At 48.3% G+C, this 21,590-nt stretch overlaps 1 protein-coding gene across 1 annotated transcript in view; it reads left to right on the top strand.

The window, feature by feature from the left end:
- The window catches only part of AP1B1 (adaptor related protein complex 1 subunit beta 1), a 342,547-nt gene that overhangs the window by 148,535 nt on the left and 172,422 nt on the right, over nt 1-21,590 (top strand). The window contains exons 12-13 of the mRNA XM_078667185.1: nt 11,853-12,112; nt 16,499-16,700. Coding sequence (XP_078523311.1) covers nt 11,853-12,112; nt 16,499-16,700 — 462 coding nt within the window. The remainder of the gene's footprint in view (nt 1-11,852; nt 12,113-16,498; nt 16,701-21,590) is intronic.

The following is a 21,590-nucleotide window of genomic DNA, read 5'->3' as shown; positions in this document are numbered from 1 at the left end:
CTGTTGGAGGTAGGTCCAGTCCACCCGATCGAACGCTCTCTCCGCGTCGATCGCCAGTAACGCAGAGTCCGAGCCCTGGAAATGGGCCTTGTCTATCAGATGAAGTATCCGCTTGGTATTGTCACTGCATTGGCGGCTTGGAACGAAGCCTGATTGGTCAGGTTCCAGAATCCCGGGCAGGCAAGGGCCCAGACGCGCCGCCAGGACCCCTGTGAAGATCTTCAAATCCAGGTCAAGGAGAGATATAGGCCGAAATGTGGAACAGCGCGTGGGTTCTTTACCCGGTTTGGGCAGCACTACTATCTCGGCTGCTAGCATGTCCGAGGGGATAGAGCTTGGACCCTCGAAGGAGTTGAAAAGCCGAGCGAAGATTGGGGCCAGCATACGACCGAAGATCTTATTGAAATCGGCAGAGAAGCCATCCGGTCCCGGGGATTTAAGAGGGCGAAGGCGAGAAATAGCGGCGAGTACCTCGTCTACGCGGATAGGGGCATCAAGAGTGTCTGCGTTTTCTTGCGACAGCTCGGTGATGTTCGCCGAGTCTAGGTAGGTGCGAGCTTCCTCCGGTGAGACCGAGTCAGCTTTGTATAGGTTGGCATAAAATGTTCTAAAAGCATCCGCAACCTGGGAGTCACCCATGACGGCCAAGCCATTGTCGTCAGTGAGGCTAGTGATTTTGGAGCGCTGAATCTTTGCCTTCAGGGCACTGGCCAGTAGGCGGCCCGTTTTATTGCCACCTGTGTAGTATGAGTGACGCAGACGCAGTGCAGCAAATTCAGCACGATCCGTATCTAGGCCGGCTAACTGGGCCCTGGCAGCTTTAAGCTGTCTCCAAATTCGTGGGGCACCTATGCGGCTGTGGACCCTCTCCAGCTCAGAGACCCGAGCAGTGAGGTCATCCCTTTTTGCCTTGCGGTCTTTGGCTTCCTCCGACGCGATTGCGATAAGCTCGCCGCGAACCACGGCTTTCAAAGCCCCCCATAGGGCGGACAGCGAGGTTCCAGGGACGTCAATAATGGTCAGGTAATCGGTGATGCAGGAGCGGATCTGTTCGGTGACCTCTGGGCGCTGCAGGAGGGTCTCCCTCAGCCGCCACGTCCCTGGGGTCCGGGCGGACGCAGGGACTTGTAGTGTCAGTTCTACTGCATCGTGATCAGACAACGCCGCCGGGACAATGCTTACGTCTTTAAGAATGGCAAGTAGCTCAGCGGAGCCTAGGTAGTGATCCAGTCTGGCGTATATGTGATGAACGTGTGAGTAGAACGTGAAGTGTGATGTGTTGGTATGGGTGGCTCTCCACAGATCTACCAGCCCCCTCTCCTGCAGCCAGTCTCTACCAGCAGCTGTGATGGCGCCAGTGTCTCCGTAGCGGTGACCTGACCTATCTGCGTTCGTATCCATTACTAGGTTGAGGTCCCCCCAAATGAGTAAAAGAGAGGCAGGAGAGTGAAGGGATTCGGATATGGCGTTTTTCAGAAAAGATTCTTGCCCAGAGTTCGGAGCATAGAGGGAGGCAATTGTGAAGCGCTGGGACCCCAAATGGAAGGTATGTGCTAGTAACCTCCCTTAACCTCCCCCGCCTTGTCGCCTATGCTGCCGCGGAAGCGCTTGGAGACTAGAATAGCCACCCCCGCCTTCTTTGTGGGGAATGAGGAGAAAATCTGCTGGGGAAAGGCGCGGGAGCGCATCCTGTGCCAGTCTCTGGGTAGGAGGTGGGTCTCTTGTAAGAGGCAGATGTCCGCCGCAGAGTTTTCCAGGTATGAGAGCACGGCTCTGCGCTTAATTGGGTTGTTCAGGCCCTTCACATTGAGGGTTAGTACCTTCAAACTAGGCTCCATCCCAAGAGGTCAATCGCGCTATCAGCCATAGAGAAGCACAGCGCGGCGAACCTGTCACCAGCAACAAAAGCACATATCCCTGGTGTGTCTGACACGGAGTCAAGAAGCGATACAGTCCCACAGAACCCCTTGGCACACTGAGTCCCCCCCTCTGACCCACCCCCTTCCCTCGCCCCAACAGTCCCCTTGTGAACTTCCCCATGCCCCCCAACTCTTCCCCCCCACGCCCCCAAAGGACCAACCCCACGCCCCAACTGCGGTCCCCCTCCCGGATCCTTCCCCCCTCCCCTCACCCGTTCCCATCAAGAGAAGGTATAGTCCCAGTCCTTTCAGTTCACTCAGGACCGTGGTAAAGTTTCGTACATGGGTCATATTTGATGGCGGCCATGTCGGCCCCCCACCCGAATCCCCCCCACCGCACGGGCAAGGTGTGTGCTATAGATAATCTCCTGAACGAAAGGACAAATCACTCAGGGGGAGAAGTATCTTTGCCCACCTCCGCTATCGCCGTAGCTCGTTCCTGTATGATGATGGAGGCGTCCGGTTTCAAGCGGTGCGGGGGGGACCGCCTGCGGCCCACCAGTTGCCATTCCCCTCTGGACGGCCCCTGCGATGCTCTCACTGTGGGTTCATCATCTTCCTGGTCAAGACCCAAGAGGGTGCAAGTGTCTTTAAGCAATCGCAGTTGGTGTAGCTTACCGTTCCATTTGAATATTAGTCTGAACGGGTGCCCCCAGGAGTAGGGGACTTCTTGTTGTCTTAGGTAATCCGTCGCTCTCTTGAATTCCTTTCGTTTCTGCAGAGTGATGGCCGACAGATCTTGATATAGGGCTATAGAGTGACCCCGAAATTGAAGGGGCTGTGCCCGCCGGGCTTCTCGGAGAATCCGATCTTTTAGCGGGAAATCAGGAAGGAAAGCTAAGATGTCCGGTGGCGGGGCAGTAGCGCGCCGGGGCAGCCCAACTCTGTGTGCTCTGTCAATACGGATGACAAAGTCCGCTATCTCCCCCAGAATGTTTCTGAATAAGTCTTGCAGGTACCCCGTGACGTCAGTCCCCTCCGTTTTCTGAGGGACCCCCCAAACCCGTATGTTGTTGCGACGGGAACGGTTTTCAAGGTCTTCTGCGTGGGCCTGAAGATCCAGCTGCTGGTCAGTGAGTCGCAGGACCTCTTGTTGGAGTTGTTCGATTTCGCTGCTTCTGGTTTGGTCCGCTTCCTCTACGGCAACCACCCCCCTCCCCAAGGTCTTCCACGTCTCGCCGAAGCGCTCGGACCTCGCCCGCCACTTCCTGCTTCAAGGTCTTGAAGTCTTCCCTGAGGGAGTTAAATAGTGTCTCAAGGAGGTATCTAGTGATGGGTATCTGGTCTTCCTCTGGCACTGGTAAGTTTTTCGTGGCCGCCGGGGAGGGTGGGTGTTTGCTAGGCTTGGGCTGGGCCTTGGCCAGCAGTTCGGGAAGTGTCTGGTTCCCTTTCTTTCACTTCAGTCCCGCCATGTCGAGGTGAACTCCTGAGACTGATGAGCAATGAACGTCAGGGACCGGAGGTGGGTGCAGATGGCCGGCGTGGTAGGGCAAGAGGAGTCGTGCTATCCCCGGGCCAGCTCTCCTGTGAGTCCTTCGGTGTCACCGAGCCCAGCGTCTGCAGGGCGGGACCAGCGCAGTGGTTAGCGCTACTTGGCAGGGGCAGCAGAGCCCGGGCATCCAATGATCCCACAAGTGTGTGTGCAGACCCGCTTCTCAGGCGTAAGTGTAGCGCGGCCTGCGCGCCTCTCCGGTTAGCCCCACACCGGGAGCTCGATTGTGCCCCCCGAGTACTGTCGGCGGCGCCCACCCCTGCTCTCCTCACCATCCGAGTCTGTCACCTCAGGGGCGGCTCTTTGCAGTGGTTTCGGCCCTCCGGCCCCGCTCAACGCCCCCTCAGGCTGCTCTCCGGGTCCCGGGGGAATCACAGAGTAACCGCAGTGCCGTCTCCTTCCGTCGAACCTAGGGTCGGGTCGGTCCGATCCAGGGCATCTCCGAGGACCGGTCCGCAGTGGGCGGCCAACGCCCAGCGGTCCACAGCTGGCGGGGTCCGCTTTTGTGCTGTAGGGGTGTTCCGGTGGGATCGCGCCGAAGGCCGCCAATGGTAGAGTAGAAGGCCCAAAGCCGGGGTCTCAGTTTTCGCGACCCCCGGCCGGCCCGCGCCCCATCTCGAGTCACGGAAGCAGCGATGCGCGCTATTCCGGGCCTCGATGTCAGCTCCCCGATGGGCGGTGGCGCACCGTCCACCGTGCCCGGGGTCAAGGCAGCGGACAGGTGAGTAATGGCCACAGGGCAGGTGACGCAGAGCAGTCAATAGCGAAGCAGCAGGGCCAGCCACGCCGGGCACCCAAAGAGGCAGCGGCTGTAGCCAGGCAGGTGTGTAAGCGACCCTCAGTTCTAAATAGCTGCGTGCCCCCTCCGCGGGCCCCTCAGATCTCGCTGGCCGGTAACACAGGTGGTGGTGCGATCAGACCCTCAGGCCCCCGGTCGGCCCTCACGCCGGGAGCCCGATCGTGCCCCCCGAGCTCTCGCTGTGGCGCTCTCACCCGCTCTCCTCACCTTCCTCGTGCGTCTGATGCAGGGTAGCCCTCCGTGGCTCCACAGCTCCGCTCAGCCCCCCACGGGGACACTGCAGCACTGGAAGGGTGGACTTCGTGTGGGTGCGCTAGCAGGGTAACGCCAAAGTCCGTGACCGGCAATGCAGAAGGCCCCAAGCCGGTGCCTCGATTTTCGCGACTCCCGGCCGGTCCGCGCCCCCGCACCGGCCGGGTCGCGGCAGCAGGAGTGGGCGCCGGTCCGGACCGCAGCCCCGGTAATATCGGCGTGGGCTCCCCTCGGCAGACTCCCAGGCGCTCAGTTTATCTCATCGCCGGGGGAGGTAGGGGCAGCGAGCAAGCGCACGGCCGACTTCAGCTTCGCGGCTGCGGCCGCCAACACTCGGCCGCGATCAGGCGCCCTCAGCATCCAGAGCTTCCCAAACGGCCCGCAAACCGGGTGATCAAGGCTGCGGGATCACCACCGCGTTTCGCTGTCCTCCACAATAACTTCCCGTGCTGCAGGGAGATCAAGCTGTGCAAATAGGTGCGTTTAGGCGGGATCGGGCAGGGAGCCTCGGAGACCTGCGACCGATCACGCCACCATCTTGGACACGCCCCCCCAGTGTCAAGTTTTTGCGGTCCAAAGTTCTCATGGTTCTTCTTGGGTGCCAGCAGGGTGCAGGGATGTAGCTCCGCTACTCCACAGGTGATGCTGGTTGCTTCTTGAAGTGCTGGCAGTCTTCTCAGGCTTTTAGAGAAGCCGCAGAACAAGACGTCTTTGGGGCAATTGTTGGGGACAGCAGTGTTGATGCCAGGTAAGGTACTGCTCCTCGGTTCTTGCTTTTCACGGCTCTTTAGTGAGCTTCTCCTTCCTAGGTCGTTAGAATCTGCTCTCCTGGCGTCAGCGGCTCCCCTAAATACTAGATTTAGGGGCTTACGGGAAGTGAAGGATGATAGCCTATGGGCTACTTACCCTTTGGGTCACTACACCCCCTATATGACAACTTCCAGTGAGAAGTGGGCATAATCCTGTCCCAGAGATCTTGGTGATTGCAGAATTTTCCTAAAGGGGGACACCTCAGACAGCTCACCTTAGCGGTGTGACTGGCCTGGTAGTTCACCACTCCTCCCTGCATATCTAATTTCCTGCCTTTCCTGATGCCATATGGGCCCCTGGCAAGGGTTGGCATTTCCCCTGTCTGGGGAAGCCGTAGTCAAATCTCAAAGGTGTCAGAGGCCTTTGAAGTCTCCTGACTTGAAATGCTGATTACTTAGCCATCCTGCTTGGAGGCGTTAACTATACATTTGGCCAGAGCAGGCACTGTTTCTGCCCTTGGAGAGCACAGGCTGTCGCCTGCAGGTGGTCAGAAACCCGTCTGTGACACTAGAGGCTGGTAGGTTTTCAAGGGGCACCTCTAAGGTGCCTGGGTTTATGTATTAATAATTCCACCACTGGAGTCAGTGTGGGGTTATTAAAACAAAGTGTTTGATACCAAACACTTTAGATTACAGTGAATCTATCATGTGTCTGGGAACTCATTTTTACCAGTGCCCAGCACATGTACTTAAAATGGCTTCCCTGTTCACTTGTGATATCTAAGAATTAACTTCGACATCTCTCGGGCATATCTGCTCATGCAGATATGTCCACACATGTAGTGCACCCTGCCTTTGGGCTGTAAGGCTTGCTGTAGGGGTTGCCTACCTATACTGCATGCATTGTCTGCAGGCATGGCACACAGGAAGGGTGCTATATTGTGGCTTAAATTTTCTCTGTGCCATGGCATCCAGCCTGCAATGGCAGTTTTGATGGTGATGCTGAGGGATCCCTTGTGTGGCACAATATATGCTGCAGCCCTTAGGGGCCCTTTTTAGCCTCCTTGCCCTAGGTACCAGGGGTACCATATACTAGGGGCTTACAGGGGGGTGCTAAAAGTATTGCCAATTGGAGGAACAATTGTACAGTTTAGGGAAAGAGACCTGGACCTGGAGGCCTGGATAACAGGAACCCAGTGCATGTCTGTTGAAATTGCATCAGATACCAGGCAAAAAGTGGGGGTGACTATGTCAAAAAGGGGTGCTTTCCTACAGTATGTTAAAATGATTGCCATCCCTGTACCAATTAGAGACTTCAGGGCAAGGAGATTCACGCAGCAAAATTGGGCTGTGATATATTTCAAAAGATTTGCTGATATCCGTAGAATTAATGACTAACTTTGCATTACACTTTTAAGAAGGAGATAAAAAATGCAAAAAATGGAAGTGGAACATCTTTACAGTTAGCTTCCCACCTAGCCTCATGTAGGTAGTATACTGCAAATGCCATTTCCTCTCACCCGGGTACACAAAGTGGGCTAGAAAGTCATGGAAACCTACCACAACAAACTATGCTACGTACTGAGCTCTGGTTGTAGGACAAGCTAGTGTTATTAACATATAGGTCAGTCTTTTATGGTTTAAGTTTCTTTAATGGCATTTTCAAAAGAACAAAAAGGAAGAGGTAAACTTGCATTAGCGTTTCGGGTCCTGTTGATACAGGGCTCCATGCAGTGTGACATAACAACCCAAAACTCCCCAAAACCCCCACCCCTGGACCTGGTGCCCAAAGGAGAAGGAAAGTGGAAGAAACATGGTACCAAGGTTCCCCCTTTAAAGGGTGAACGACTGTGTTGACCCTTAAGTGGAAGCAGACGGGGCCTCGGACAGTTGCAACAGTCGAAGGTATTTAGGGCAAGTGAGTTTCCGAAATTCAGATGTCAATAGGGTCAGAAATGGTAGTCCATAGTTTTGGAAATGCCGCTCCCTGATTAGACCAGGAGAGATTGATGCGCTCCATCCCTAGTATATACCACAGGCAGTGTAGCCAGCCTAGATGCGTAGGGATCTGCCTTGTACCCCTGTGGGAAAGAATGTTTTGTAAGGCCGCACCCAAGGCTAGGCTGATCTGTTTACCTCGTCGGGACTTGAGGGGGAAGGTGAGAGAATTTGGGAGGCCTAATATTATGTAAGCAGGAAATCTGGGAAGGTCTGTGAGCACCTGCGACCAGTAGGTCTTGAGTTTCAGGCAATGTGTAAAAGCGTACCTGTGGATCCACATTGTCGCCAGAATTCCAGGGATTTGGACTGGTTATATTTATGAAGCCGGTGGGGTGTATAGTACCAGTAGGTGGCGATTTTCGTAGCGGTCTCGATGCTGGCAATGTTATCCGCAGTGTGCAGCTCCCTGTAATTAATGTCGCCCCATTCTTTAGTCGTGAGTTCCCTGCCTATTTCTGATTCCCATCATGTTTGGCTCTTTGTTAGACTTGGCACCTTTTGGCGTGTTTCCTTTGAGTTTTTGCTTTCTGCCCTCCTGCTTTTAATCTGTTTTTGCTGGCGTAGTGTTTCTGAGCACTTTTCTCACTGCTGATCAGTGGTAAAGTTCAAGTGCTCCTGTGGTAAAGTGTGTTATGGATTGGTGTTTCCATGATTGAATATTTGATTTACTTGTTAGTCCCTAGTAAAGTGCACTCCGTGTGCCAGGGCCTGTAAATCAAATGCTACCAGTAGGCTTGCAGCACTGATTGTGCCACCCACGCGAGTAGCCCTAAAAAGGCAACTCAGACCTGCAATTGCAGACTCTGCGTGCAGTTGTTAACTGCTGTGTCGACTTGGCAAGTGCCTCCACTTGCCAGGCCCTAAACCTTCCCTTTTCTACATGTTAGTCACCCCCTAAGGTAGGCCCAAGATCCCCTGTGGGCAGGGTGCAGTGTATATGTATATGGCATATCCTGATAGTGAATTACAGCCCATTTCGTTTTTCACTATTGCAAGGCTACCTGTTCCCCATAGGACAGAATGGGAAGTTTGTTTATAACATCTATAAACATAACTGGCCCTGGGATCTAAGTAGGGAAAGGAAATTTAGGATGCCTGAACTCAGAATCTAAAGTGTATTTTTTTAGTGAAGGTGATTTTTACATTCTGTGTTTGAAAATACCACTTTTAGAAAGTAGGTATTTTCTTGCTCACTCATCCCGTGTGCCTCTGCAGGAATGTGGATTGCCTGTCTGGGTTTTGGATGATAGAAGGCTGGGGAGCAGGAATGGCTCAAGATAGTCTTGGTAGGGGCAGAAAAGACCTGAAAAGACCTGGGCTGCAATGGGGGAAGGGGGAGTAGACTTCCTTGCACCTCAATGGGCCTGGTCTGCCTCTGACAATGCCGTCTCCTCCTCCTGCCAGGAAATCACACCAGAGAGCGCAGAACTGGTTCTGGCAGGGCACAAACACTCTCTGCCTAAGAGATCAATTGACTTTGGGATATAAATATTGGGGCCCATACCCCTGAACTTTAGAACTCTTTTGGATCAAGAAGACTGCCAAGAAGAAGAGCTGGAGAAGCTGTGAGGAGGAACTACCACTTTGCTGTGTTGGCCTGCAGTGGCTGCTTCTGTCTTGGGCAGTGAAAGGACTGGACTGAACATTCTGCAATCTACTTTTGTGAGTTTCTCCAAGGGCTTGAGGTACAGCTTGCCCCCTGTTCAAGATGTCTCAGGACTGGCAAAGACTTCAAGCTCTTCTGCCCTCAGTACTGGGGACTGTGTGTTTTGTGCTGTAACAGAAGAAAAGCAACTCGACAACGTCTACAATGCCACTGCCGACTCAGTGTCCTGAAGGCACCTCTGCATCTCGACCCTGGTCTCACTGACGCCGCCACCGAGCCGTTGCTCGCACCGCACTCCGCACCGCCTCGCTTCACGACGACGCCATGGTATCCCCGACGCCGCCGCTCCACGCCGAAATCGACGCCGCTGCTTGCCATCCTCACACAATCACAAAAAACAATCACAAAACCACAGTTGATATGTTCATAGTGTTTAAGAGCAGCCAATGCAACACTGCTTATTACAGTGCACCCTACAATGCAGCGCTTGTCACATATAACGTAAATAGAGGTCAAATACTTTAGATCTACGTAATGTCAAATAACATCTTCTTTTTATGTAGAAAGGCCCCACAACTTGAGTCTTTCTTGAAAGTTTTACACAACTTCTTTTCTAAGGTAACACTGACCCATTTAACACGCAAGAGTGTACATGTTTCCATCAGTTAAATGTGGACCAGGTGGCAAAAGTTCTTTGCAACAGAACAAAATCCAGAGAAAGTAAATGCCTCCCCGAGCACTTCATAGCGTCACTTTGATTGCACAGCTAGCCGAGGCAGCTTTCAGACAGGTTTTCGAATCACAAACATTTGCGTGCTTTCATTATTGAAAGCCACACGCAAAGGCCAATGGAATGTGTGGGAGGAGTCCGACCCACACGGAGAAGTCTATGGGAAGTCTGGAATGATTCCAAGAGGCCCTCGACCTAAAAACATTTTGTAATGGGCGCAAGAGGAAGAAGAAATCGTACACGTAAGTCAAATTGTTTTTACATACTTTTTATTTGTCTGGCTTCCTCCATTTCACCTTTGGGCTCTGTAGGCCTGATTATACAACAATATATTCCTATGCCACCACGTAAATAGGGTTTGCTGCTTCAAGTTCGATCAAAATATGTGTTCTTTACAAGCAAGGGGGAAGAATTGGGAAAGGATCCTGATAGTCATCCATGTATTACTCTTGTAACCAAATACATGGTAGACACAGAAATTAGTAACCAAGCAGTAAAAAGCCGACAGCAAGCACGTGGGGAAACAAATTAAAATCTCAGACACGAGCTGCACATCTTAATGTAATGGAACTTCTTGCAGTACACATTTAATGCACCTCTTCGAGTTAAAAGGTACATATGTTGCATGGATAGCATGGAGCATTTCTCCCACACTAAACAAGGCTGAAGCATTTCTTGACTTTCCTTCCATATCATGCTGTTGGATGTGCCTTTGCTGCAGCATGATCTGCTCTGAAATGACCTTGTCAGTTCCCAGCAATGCAGAGTAAATGGTACACCACTGGCACTCTGTGTAAACGTAAGAGGGATATGCAGCTGACAGTAGCCTGGCTGCATTTCAAGGTATAGGCACATTTTCTGGCCTCTGGCTAATCAGGAAGTGAAATGTTTATGGGTTTTACATTAGCAAGGGCTGAGCCCAGAGACGCGAGTCTGTGATGTCTCATCACTGTAAATGAGTGTAGTGTGAGTAAAACACAGGGTCGGGGTATATGAGGAAGGAAAAAAGCAGACTGGAGAGAACAAAAAACACACATGCACTTCGATGGAGTGCTGGAACAAATAGAAAAAATAATTAGTTCCCTAAGAGTGAGCAGTGGAAGGATTCTTATCAGCCCATTCAACGGATTATAAAGAGGCAATGCCCAGGGATGGACAAAAACAAGATGGAAAGGCAAGCCCTTGAATAAGAAGCAAACAAATGAGAGCTAACCAACAATGAGCAGTGGGAAGGCTGTAATCGCATTGTTAGGTCACTGTAGGTCCTGTGCAACCAGACAACTTACACTGTCTGGCAGGCTCGACACTAATGGATGGGGCGCAACCGCCAGAGCTGCCGACTCAACCTGGGGAACCAGGTTCATGTCTCTGCGTCGGCTCAACATCATGTGATTCTGGGCAGATCACTTAATCTCCCCATGCCTACAAAAATTAATGTGTAATGTAACTGATGTTAATTTAAAGCGCTCCAGTACCTTTGGCTTCAGTTTGCTCTAAATAAAACTGCTAAAAAAAATAATAATAATAAGCAATTGTGGTACTGTCCACAGTAGGTCTTCAACCTTAGGCAGGACCTAAAATGGGCGCTGGCGTTCATCTGGGAAGGATCACTTTTTGTGCATATTTTCGAACATTGACGGGAAAAAGTCTTCAACCTATGTATCTCATTATAAATTGGTGCTTGCGCTAATAAAAAGGAAGTGCTCTGAGAACATGTACCTCATGATGATGTAATAGTTACAGGAGCTAAAGAGCCTTTGTTACAGGCATTTAGTGTTTTCTTACTTATTGATATGTTGGTGGCAGTAAATTGCAGTATCCAAACCCTTCTCAATTAACATATTAAGGCACAGATTATTTTCAAATGTAAATTAAAGGTTGTAATATAGTAGTCACTATTTCGATTTATGAACTCCGCAAATCACAGTTTGAAGTTGAAAACAGTGAATTCTTTTTGTAGTGCAAGTGCTTTTGTTGTGTTTATATTATTTGCTCTTGTAAAATGGTTACCGTCGAGGACCTGCAAGGTGTAGCATCAACATGCTGTTTATAGTACTTTGAAATATCTGAAGTATTGTATGATGTGGGATATTACGCATTTCATTAGTATTATTCTTGTTATTGATATTGTTTTATTATTATTTTGATTGTTACCCACTTATTATTATGATTGTTACCCACTTAATGTATTAGGAGGATGCATTTAATATTTTCTCATCTATCAAAGATGACTGGGCAAAAATGGGTAGTTCATTTTGCTACAACCTGTGATCTGTGTTTTATCTATTCCTCTGTACTTGCCAGGACTCCGATAATCCAGACCTGAGGGATCGCGGTTACATCTACTGGCGCTTGTTGTCCACAGATCCTGTAGCAGCCAAAGAAGTTGTGCTGGCAGAGAAACCTCTCATCTCTGAGGAGACTGATCTTATAGAACCTACTCTGCTGGAAGAGCTGATCTGTTACATTGGCACATTAGCCTCCGTCTACCACAAGCCTCCAACTGCATTTGTTGAAGGCAGCAGGGGGGTCCTGCATAAACGACCACCTCCTCGCTCTGGCTCGTGAGTGTATACAATGAAGGGCTTGGAAAAGGTGGATGTGGGTAGGATTAAAAGGGTGTACACATAATATGGTAAGACAACATAGTGTGTTCTCAATACAATTGCCCATATGCATAGGATTCAAACATTGTCTGTTGTCCTACACCAAAGGCTTATTAGTTCTTGTGAGCACAGGGTTATTGCTATTTTAAAATACATTTGGATTGATTCTTCAACACTGATAACAGATATGGTTGTGAGCAATTCCTTTGGTTTTAACATATAAATTAACACATTTCCTACTACAGAAGAGGTTTTGGTCATACCCAGCATTTCTAAACGTAATGCTGTCATATGGCCCAACTATGGTATTCCCATTCAGTTTATCTAGGAACTTTATACCTAGTCTATCCCTGCTTCTGATAGAAATTAGCAAGTTTGTCTGATGACCGCTGTTATTTACATTGCTCTTTCCACTTACCACCTGTAGGTTGCATTGTTCAGCTGTGTTTTCCTCCAGCCTTTACCAACTAAAATAACAGCCAGAAGATTGTCCTTTATGTGTCCCTTTTGAACCCGATTGTGAAGGCCAAATCAATTTTGAGGCAATTATTCTCTAATTTCCCAAACCTCTTCCAATTTGTTTTCCATGATTTAATGCTTGTATTTGCTGATTGTACAATGGCTTTCTACATAATCCACCTTTCTAATGGATACTTCTGACCACAGATTCCTCACCTGTAAGATATCCCTCAGCACCATGCTGGTTCGGGAAGATTTTTCAGCATAGCACACCTGTTGGTGTAGGTGTGTGTCTCTGGGTTGATCTCACTTCTCGTTGGAATTAACAGCTGGAGCCTCATATAAGCGCCACCCAAGTACACTTATGCCTTTGTTTGCTGATCCAGAGATAGGTTCTACCTTTTTCTCATCAGTTGACAATTTTTTTTCTCACAACATTTCTCTACAGTTTGTAAGGGAACATGTCCACTCCTAAAACTATAGGGTTTAAACCTTGCGGGTATTGGTGCAAGCAGATGTCTGTGACCGATTCTAGCAAGGTGTGTCTCTGGTGCTTGGGTTCAGGTCATGCAACAAGTGTGCCCTGATACACCCGAAGACGAAGCTTAGCTGTATGTTGACGAACACTTTGGAATTCACGTAAGGTCCACTCCCACTCGAAATCCAGTACTCAGACTTGTTCCAGCTTTCCTGGCCGTTCCCGTGAGGGGTCATCATCGCAATCCAAGTCTTAAGGTAAGTAGAAACCCAAAATGGAGCACAATAAATCCAGACAGGTCATGTCCCAGCCTTGCCACTCTCATTCTTAGTAGTTAGATTGTCAAGGTGTTCTGTGGTCTTACTCCTTGTTACACTCTTACTCCTGGTACCTCATCATGGAGTCAGTTCCTCAGCTGACTCCATGTACCCAGAATTTCCCAGGCTGTTGGTGACGCCTCAACAGGTTGAGGTATGCTTCTGATCTTTGGCACCCTGCTTGGCTCCTTCTTATGTGCCTATGGGCTCCACAGATCTCCAGAGACCTCCAGTCGGGATGGCTCTAACAGTGGCTCCTGAAACCATTTCCGGCACCACGATCCCTGCTGGTTTCTGTCACATCAATAGCAACCCCAACTCTGCAGACTCCGAACCAAATCTGTCTCGGCCAAAGTTGCGTCCCGGCACAGTTCTGACACCTGGACCCAGTTCACTGTGACACTTAAAAGACGAAGAGCCACCTTCCAGGGTTCCAACAATGTTTCAGATTGGGCTCATATGTTGATGACAGTTGTCTACATCGACAAGAAGCCAGTGGACTGGACACTTTCTCTTACAGAAGAGTCCGCCTCATTCGCCATAGTTATCAGACAAGTAGCTAAATTCTAGGCCTTCAGTTACCTTATGTTGAGGTGAAAACCAATGTCCTCATGGAAGTTTTACAACCCAGAAAGACATCACCTGAATCTTTGCTGCTGTTCTATGAGGCCCTGATAAACACCTTAATGGGTACTTGGGCTAAAACCTGCTCCTGTACACCTGTGATCAGACATGGGGCACAACACCACAGATCTTCCCTGGGTGACCTTGCCTTCCTCGCTTAATCCGCTACTCCTGAGAGCCTAGTAGTGCAGGCATCTACTAGCAGGGTTAATCCCAATTATTTGCGTGCGATCCCCGCAGACAGCGAGTCAAAAGAAACGGAGGCATTTGGTAAGATAATGTTTTCCTCAGCTAAATTCGCCCGTAGGCCATTCACGGCAGCTACTTGCTTGGTAGTTACACCTATCCATTATGAGACAGGGTCGTAGAAATCGTGTCAGTAGTCTCGGAGGAATTCCACGTAGACCATTTAGGATTGGCAGGACGCTGCAATATTTGTCCTACTGTGAAGCCTGGACACGACTGGCTGCTTAGGCAGGGCAGTCAGGGCTAACGTGGTGCTCCGGCACCACACATGGTTGAGATCTACTAGCTTCTCATGTGAGGACCAGGCATCACTCATGGATATTCCATTTGATGGGTCTCGCCTATTTTCAGAAAAGGCTTTTGAGCACTTAAAAAGAAAAGTAGACTTCCCTCGGTCTCCACACCCACAAAGCAGTATCCCCAACTATTTCACCCCACTAGGGTTTGGCCAACAGGCAGTGTCTAGGCCCACCGCTCCAGCAACAAGCACCTCTGTCCTTTTGGGGTTGGTAGAGGGGATCCAGCAGACAGTGTCCAGGCTTGCAGCGATGGCATACCGACCAATCCCCAGTCCCTTTAGCAGCAGCTTCCAAGCTGCTTTAGTGGCACGCAACCACCCTGTGGGAGGCAGAATCAGTCATTTTCTCGATGGGTGGCTGGCCATAATATCTGAACGGTGGTTCCTGCAGGTAGCCCAACTGGAATGCGTCCTGCCTTTTCTTTCTGTACCACCGCCTCTTCTGCCTACATCACAGCGTCTTTTGCAGGACCATTGGTCCATTTTGCTGCAGGAAGAGAAATGCATTAAGATAATTGATCTATAGAGAGTGTCCTGGCATCTGAGACCGTAACTGGGTGTTACTCCCATTATGCCCCTGTTCTGAAAAAGTGCAGAGGCATTTGTCATATTTTAGCTCTCCGACCCCTTAATTTCGTCCTGCAGAAGGAAAAATTCAGGATGCTCCCTATGGCCCAAATTTGACCTACCCTGGATGCAGCAGACTGGATAGTAGTGTTGGACCAGCAGGACACCTATTTCCATGTTATGGGGGCCACAAGCATTTTCAGTTTACCATGCCCCCTTTTACCCGCACCAGTGCCCCTTGGGTGTTCACAAAGATTTTGGTGGTGGTACCAGCCTTCCCCTACCTCAACCGCTGACTGTTGACAATGGGCTTATCACAGTCAGTCGTAGACCATCTCCAGTCGATGGTGTACCTTCTTACAGTTCACAATCAGTATGCTGAAATCACACCGAATCCTTAGCAGAGGCCAACTTTCATATGAGCCATCCTAGCTATGGTGCATTTTCGGCCCTTCTCTCCAGATTAACAAATCTAGTATATTCAGGATATGATCCTAATATTTCGGCTCCAGGCCTAGGTTTCAGTGACAGTCGCTCTGAGGCTTCTTGGTCTCCCGTATTCTGCTCGTCGACCCTGCCAGATGGCACGTGAAGGCTCTGCAGTGGGATTTGAAGTCCCAGTTGACCCAGTACCAAGGGATCCTGTCCGATTCTATCTAGGTTTCGGAGTAGACTACAAAAGGTCTGCAGTGGTGGCTGCTGAACTGTAATTAAGCCCTTGGCAGATTGCTCGCTCTACACTACCCATTGCGTATGATGATAAATGCATCTCTGCTTTGTTGGGGGGGATTCATCTGGGAGAGGTAGAGATCAGAGAACTCTGAACGCTGACGAGCATAGTTGACTGGGAGACACATGGTGCCACCTACTGTCTGCACTATCTGAACACTTCTCACCAACCGTCCCATCCTTTCCCTCAAGAAGTAAGTATTAATCATGCAGATGACCGGTTGCTTTAGGTGCTTATCTTTCCTTTTTCTCATTTGCCATTCCTCTGGCCTGAGGGTCCTGGTAGGCTGATTATAGTAGTGACAGTTTGTATTAGCTTCCAATCACACCTGCCTCCCTCTTCTTTAGAAATAAATGTCTTGTCTGACAGATGGCAGTCACTATCAGCTGCTCACCTCCCATTCCTTTCCCCAGGAATAACGGGGATGCGGATGTGTAAAAAAAAAAAATCTCCATTATTTTTTTTTACATTTACAAGGCTCCATTCTCACCCTCAAAACCCAAGGTCCATCTTTGGTGATAATACTACAGGCACTGTGTGTTTTCTGCTGACCTTCCTTCTCTTTTTCTGGTCTTCTTTAGGAATTAAGCCCTCAACTTTCTCTTTCATCTAATATTCTATCTAGAAATGAAAGTGCGGAGAGTCCAGAGGCAGCACCAGCTGGATCCCAAACTGCAGAACAACCAGCAGTTATCCCTTCCCAGGGTGACCTATTGGGTGACCTCCTGAATCTTGACCTCGGACCACCTGTGGTTGTTCCACCAGTGGCATCATCCTCTTTGCAGATGGGGGCTGTGGACCTTCTTGGAGGCGGCCTTGATAGTCTGGTATGTTTGAAACAGGTTAAATGTTTCTTGAGCCCCTATGATTAACATTTGTGTCCCTCTTCTTCCTACATGACTGTTATATTTGTTCCCTGTTTCTATATATGGTTTTCTAATGTATTTATAGATGTCGGTGTTCTAGTTTTTCTCATCAAATTTTTCCTGAGCCTGGAGCTTTGTGCCATATTCTTTGTGCTAATCCTTAGTTGCTCAGTTTCAAGTTTGTCTTTCTTCAGTGTCTCTTTCTTCTATTGATGGGTTTTGCTTTTGTTGTCCATTTTTCACATCCTTAGCCTACATTCTTATTGTGCTGTTCTTTCAGTTGAGGTTTCTGAGAATGCATGCAACCGCTAAACTTTGTGGCTATTTGGTCATATTGTTGAAAACTGGTAATATTATTAATGTCACCTTGGAGAAATACACCTGCCCAGAAACGCTACAAAAGAAACTTGAAACACTCTTGTTTGATCATAGTCAATGAGTCAAGTTGCTCTGGAATGTCCAGTGTTTTTGTGTTGTGTTTAGTGCCATCTCGTCTTCACGTGCAGGTTATGCACTTATATCTTCATCTTCAAAAACCTGTACTTAGTGTACAGTGTTCATCATAACTTTGGTGTTTGCATAAACATCAAGAAGTCTCCATTAGTTCTTTGCTGGCTTATTCTCTGTGAGTAGGCCACACCACCAGCAGACAGAGGAAATATGATACATCAAATTAAATCTCATGCCTGGGCATGGTGCCTTCAGAGCCCTGCTTAGCCTCAAGGCATCTTGCATACTGTGGCTCCACTAGCTTGTCTGAATATGAGCCATGCAACCCAGCTGGTTTGGGATTCTTGGCTTAGCTGCCCCTTTTGGCTTAGTATCCTTCCCAAAAGCAGGGTGAGGTCCAGTGAGTTGGACTTGAATGAGGAGGTGATAGACATGGTTGTTCCCCATTGAGCAATACCTGTGAATGATCTATTGAACTCCACTAAAACCACATGTCTAGTCTGTTTTGTTGTAGGGAGTTTGCTCCTTGTGTGTCTGTCTCTATTTGATGTGTTCCTGATCAAGTGGAATTTTCACCTTTGCTATCCGAGACTGCTTTTCATCAAGTTTCAATTTTTTTATTCCATTTAGCACATCTTTGCCTTTGTATGAAGGTGAAAGCACAATATGACATAGTAGTGAAAAAGAGAATGAACATTGCATGAAGTGTTTTTGAGTGAAACCTCAACTGCACAATCAAGAATTTATTGTCTTGGTTATCAAAGAAGACTTTTAGCCAGATCTCCGAGTGTGTAATGAGTAAGGAAAAAGAAAGAGGTAAGAAGGTTCTTATAGGTGTCAGGCTGGTGTCAAATTTAAAATAGCGTACTACTAGTCACCTTTTGGCTTTTAGCTTTTATTGAAAATATACAATTATTTGTATTTTGGTTCTTAATAACATTTGATTGAAGATCCTCTGTAAGGAGAAATTACATTAAATACAATTCAGGGTGTGTGCAAAATCGGGAAGAAAAGAGGAGTCTAACAAGACTTTAAGAGAAACCTTGGCTTGGCAGATTGGTAAACAGTGGGAACTATACAGGATATTTCCAAGAAGGGAAAATACAGAGGCATCAGCAGGGGCTACTAACTGGACAGAATAGACAAAAATAAGAGATAGTCGACATAGAAATAAATCTGTGCACAATAATGTCTTATAACCACAACCTGCTCTGAAGCTGAAAATAACACGTAATTGAACAAAGGGAGTATCTCTGGTAACAGAAAACTAACTAATTTTACTGGAGTGCTTAGTAAATCGGGTCTTCGTATTATGTGGACCTATTAAGTGGGAACTAACCTGGTAGTGGTCACTGAGGGACAGAATTTGTAGCAGAGTTTGGTGGCTGACGTGCCCACTCATGCTGCTGTTCTTCCAGATTTTTACTTTGATTTGATCATAAACTATTGATTCAATGCTAAACATTTTGTGGGCTTCTCTAGAGCAAAAAAGGGCAAATCAGTGCAAAAAAGAACCATTGTTGGATTGTTTTATGCATTAAAATCTGCTCTGGGCTTGCTAATAATCAGACCCCAAAAGGCTTGCTCGATCATTCCACGAGAGCACTCACTGCTTTCACTGCGATGGCGGGTCTCCGATATCAGCTAGGCTGCTTCTTGTGTGCCGCTCCACACGTTGACAAAAATTACTGCCTGGATAGCCAGGGCCTGTGGGATGGTCACTTCCCCTGATTTGTCCTGCAGGATTTCCTGATCTGAGCCATTCCGCAGACCCACCACCAGTGGAGGTACTACTGTAATATCTATTCATAAGGTGAGGACTCCGCTGTTAGAAGTCTATCCGAAGAACAAGTTACTTACCTTCAGTAATGTCTTTTTTATCTAATTGTACATTTCTCACTTGCCCACCCTCCTTCCCTTTGTATGGAATGGACTCATACCATCCATTAATAGGATCCCAATCTAGATATCTATACACCAGCACATTCTGATGTCTGGGTTCCGCTTCCAACAGTGTGGACAGAGATCAGTAAGAAACTGACATCAGTGCAGGTTGGTGGCACAAGTACAGTGGCCTGACGTCCCATCCGGGGCGGAATGGATCTGGTTTGGAGCCTCAGAATGCCACCTACGGACATGCAAGCAAGGGAATTGCTATCAAAAATTCTCAAAGTGTAGTCTGGCGCTTTGGGGATTCACACAGTGAAAAATCTGCGGTTAGATGGTCTCTGTCGGAAAAGGTATTATCAAAGTAACTTGTTCTACATGGTTAGGGTGTAGTAAGAACCACAATGTAAGTTAGGTTTAATGTGTGTGTATTAACTGTAATTGGGCTGACCTCCTGTTGAAGGGTATAGGTCTCTGAAATGTACAGGGGACATTGACAATAACATACGAAAAGTGAAAAAGGCTTACTAGAAGATTGAAAGTATGTGTTAGAAGCTAAATAAACATGAATGATTGGAATGCACACATTGAAGTGGCTGTTTCCTAGGCTTTCCCTTTAAAGGGGCTGCTGCCATGAGTCTTTCAAGAGTTGGAGAGTATGTATAAAAATATGCATTAGAATAATAAGGAACTTATCTTAAGGAAATTGCCCTTCTTCCTTCCTTTTCTAAGATCTGGTTGTTGGTGGTTTTTCTCTGAAGTCTAGCTCTGTATTCCTCTACCTTCTGTCGAGTGGGTAACACTGAGTAATTTGGCACTTTATGGACTTCTGATGCTACATCAGGTGAAGCTTCTGCAGCTCTGTTGCCGGAGTAGAAGTGGCACCACTTAGCGCCCTGTGCTTAAACTGTTATGTTCCTAGATCGTGTCTGGTTACTCATATATTTAAAGAGATGATCTGTGTATGGGAAAATAAAGTATCTAGCAAGTAATTTGTTTTTCAGATTATAATGTGATTACACATAATGCTGTCAGACACGTTCGTTCTGCATATTTTGCAGCCTTTTCTTAACAGGCAGGCAGGTCCTGGAGGACCACCAACTACTCCAGGGGCGTCAGGCAGGTTTTAGGGCACACCGCAGTACTGAGCTGGTCATGATGTCTGTACTTGACAAGCTCAGAGTAATGGCTGACAGTAAAAGACCCAGTGCCCTGATTCTATTAGATCTATCAGCGGCATTCGATACTGTCAGCCATGCTCAACTACTGCATAGACTTAGTGCCCTGGGCATCCGTGGACTGGCATATCAATGGCTTGAATCCTTCCTATCAGGTCGGTCCCAGAGAATTCAGTTGGGTGAACTGGTATCAGATAAGGGTATAAGGGTATGCTGAGCTGTGGAGTGCCTCAGGGCTCGGCACTGCCCCACTCCTTTTTAATGTTTATCTGCAACCACTGGTAGCAGCTCTAGCCAACATGGACTGTAGAATCTTTAACTACGCGGATGACTCACAAAGTATCCTTAGCATCGATAATACTCCCCAAGCACAGGACAATGCACTAAACGTTCTCACATTTGTGGTGAGTTGGATGACAGCAAACTCACTAAAAATCAACCCGGACAAGACAGAAGTCCTTGTTATCCCCACCAAAATCTCCCCTTGTAATGACGTTTTTTGGCCCCAAGAACTTGGTCCCTCCCCCGACCCACGTCGGTCGTGAAGAGTCTGGGTATAAAAAAGACTCCGAGCTCTCCTTGGCCAACCAAGTGTCATCTGTAGTTGGCATCTGCACCGGCCTGATAAGGCAGTTGCGGAAAATTGTCCCTCTCCTCACGACCACCTCACTTCAGATGATAGTGTCGGCCACTATCATCTCGAGGTTGGACTACGGCAATGCCTTATACATTGGCCTCCCACACAAATTGTCAAACAGACTGCAGGTGGTGCTAAACGATGCAGCCAGACTGATTTTCAGGCTCCCAAGAAGGTCTCATGCCACTGCTCTGCTGCGCAAACTGCACTGGCTCCCTATTAGGCAAAGAGCAAAATTCAAGGGCCTCTGTATTGCTCACAAAGTGATCTATGGCCAAGCCCCAACTTATATTAAAGAACGCCTTGAGATCTATGTTCCCGGACGCACATTACGGTCCTCTGAGGCCTGTGGTCTGTCCTGCCCACTGTACAATACTGTATCAAAAGGGGGCAGAGCTTTCTCGGTCTTGGTCCCCCAGCTTTGGAACTAGCTACCTGAACAACTTCGAAAGGAATCCACTCTATTCCGATTCAGGAAACAGCTCAAAACAATTCTGTTTATGGAGGCCTTAAACAGGGTCTAACTCTTTTCACATTCGATCACTGCTGTTGTCTAGCAGTCACGCCCACTCCCTCCTGAGCACTAAGAGACCTGACGGTGATTTAGAGCTATATAAATAACAATTAACATTAACAGTATATGACCTGCAGCTGTCCCTAGACTGTCACTTTGATTAGCTTGTTTATGCAAAGAAAAAG

The sequence above is a fragment of the Lissotriton helveticus genome, chromosome 11 (genome assembly GCF_964261635.1).
Source record: "Lissotriton helveticus chromosome 11, aLisHel1.1, whole genome shotgun sequence".
NCBI classification, from domain to species: Eukaryota; Metazoa; Chordata; class Amphibia; order Caudata; family Salamandridae; genus Lissotriton; species Lissotriton helveticus.
This window is presented reverse-complemented; position numbering and strand designations above follow the sequence as displayed.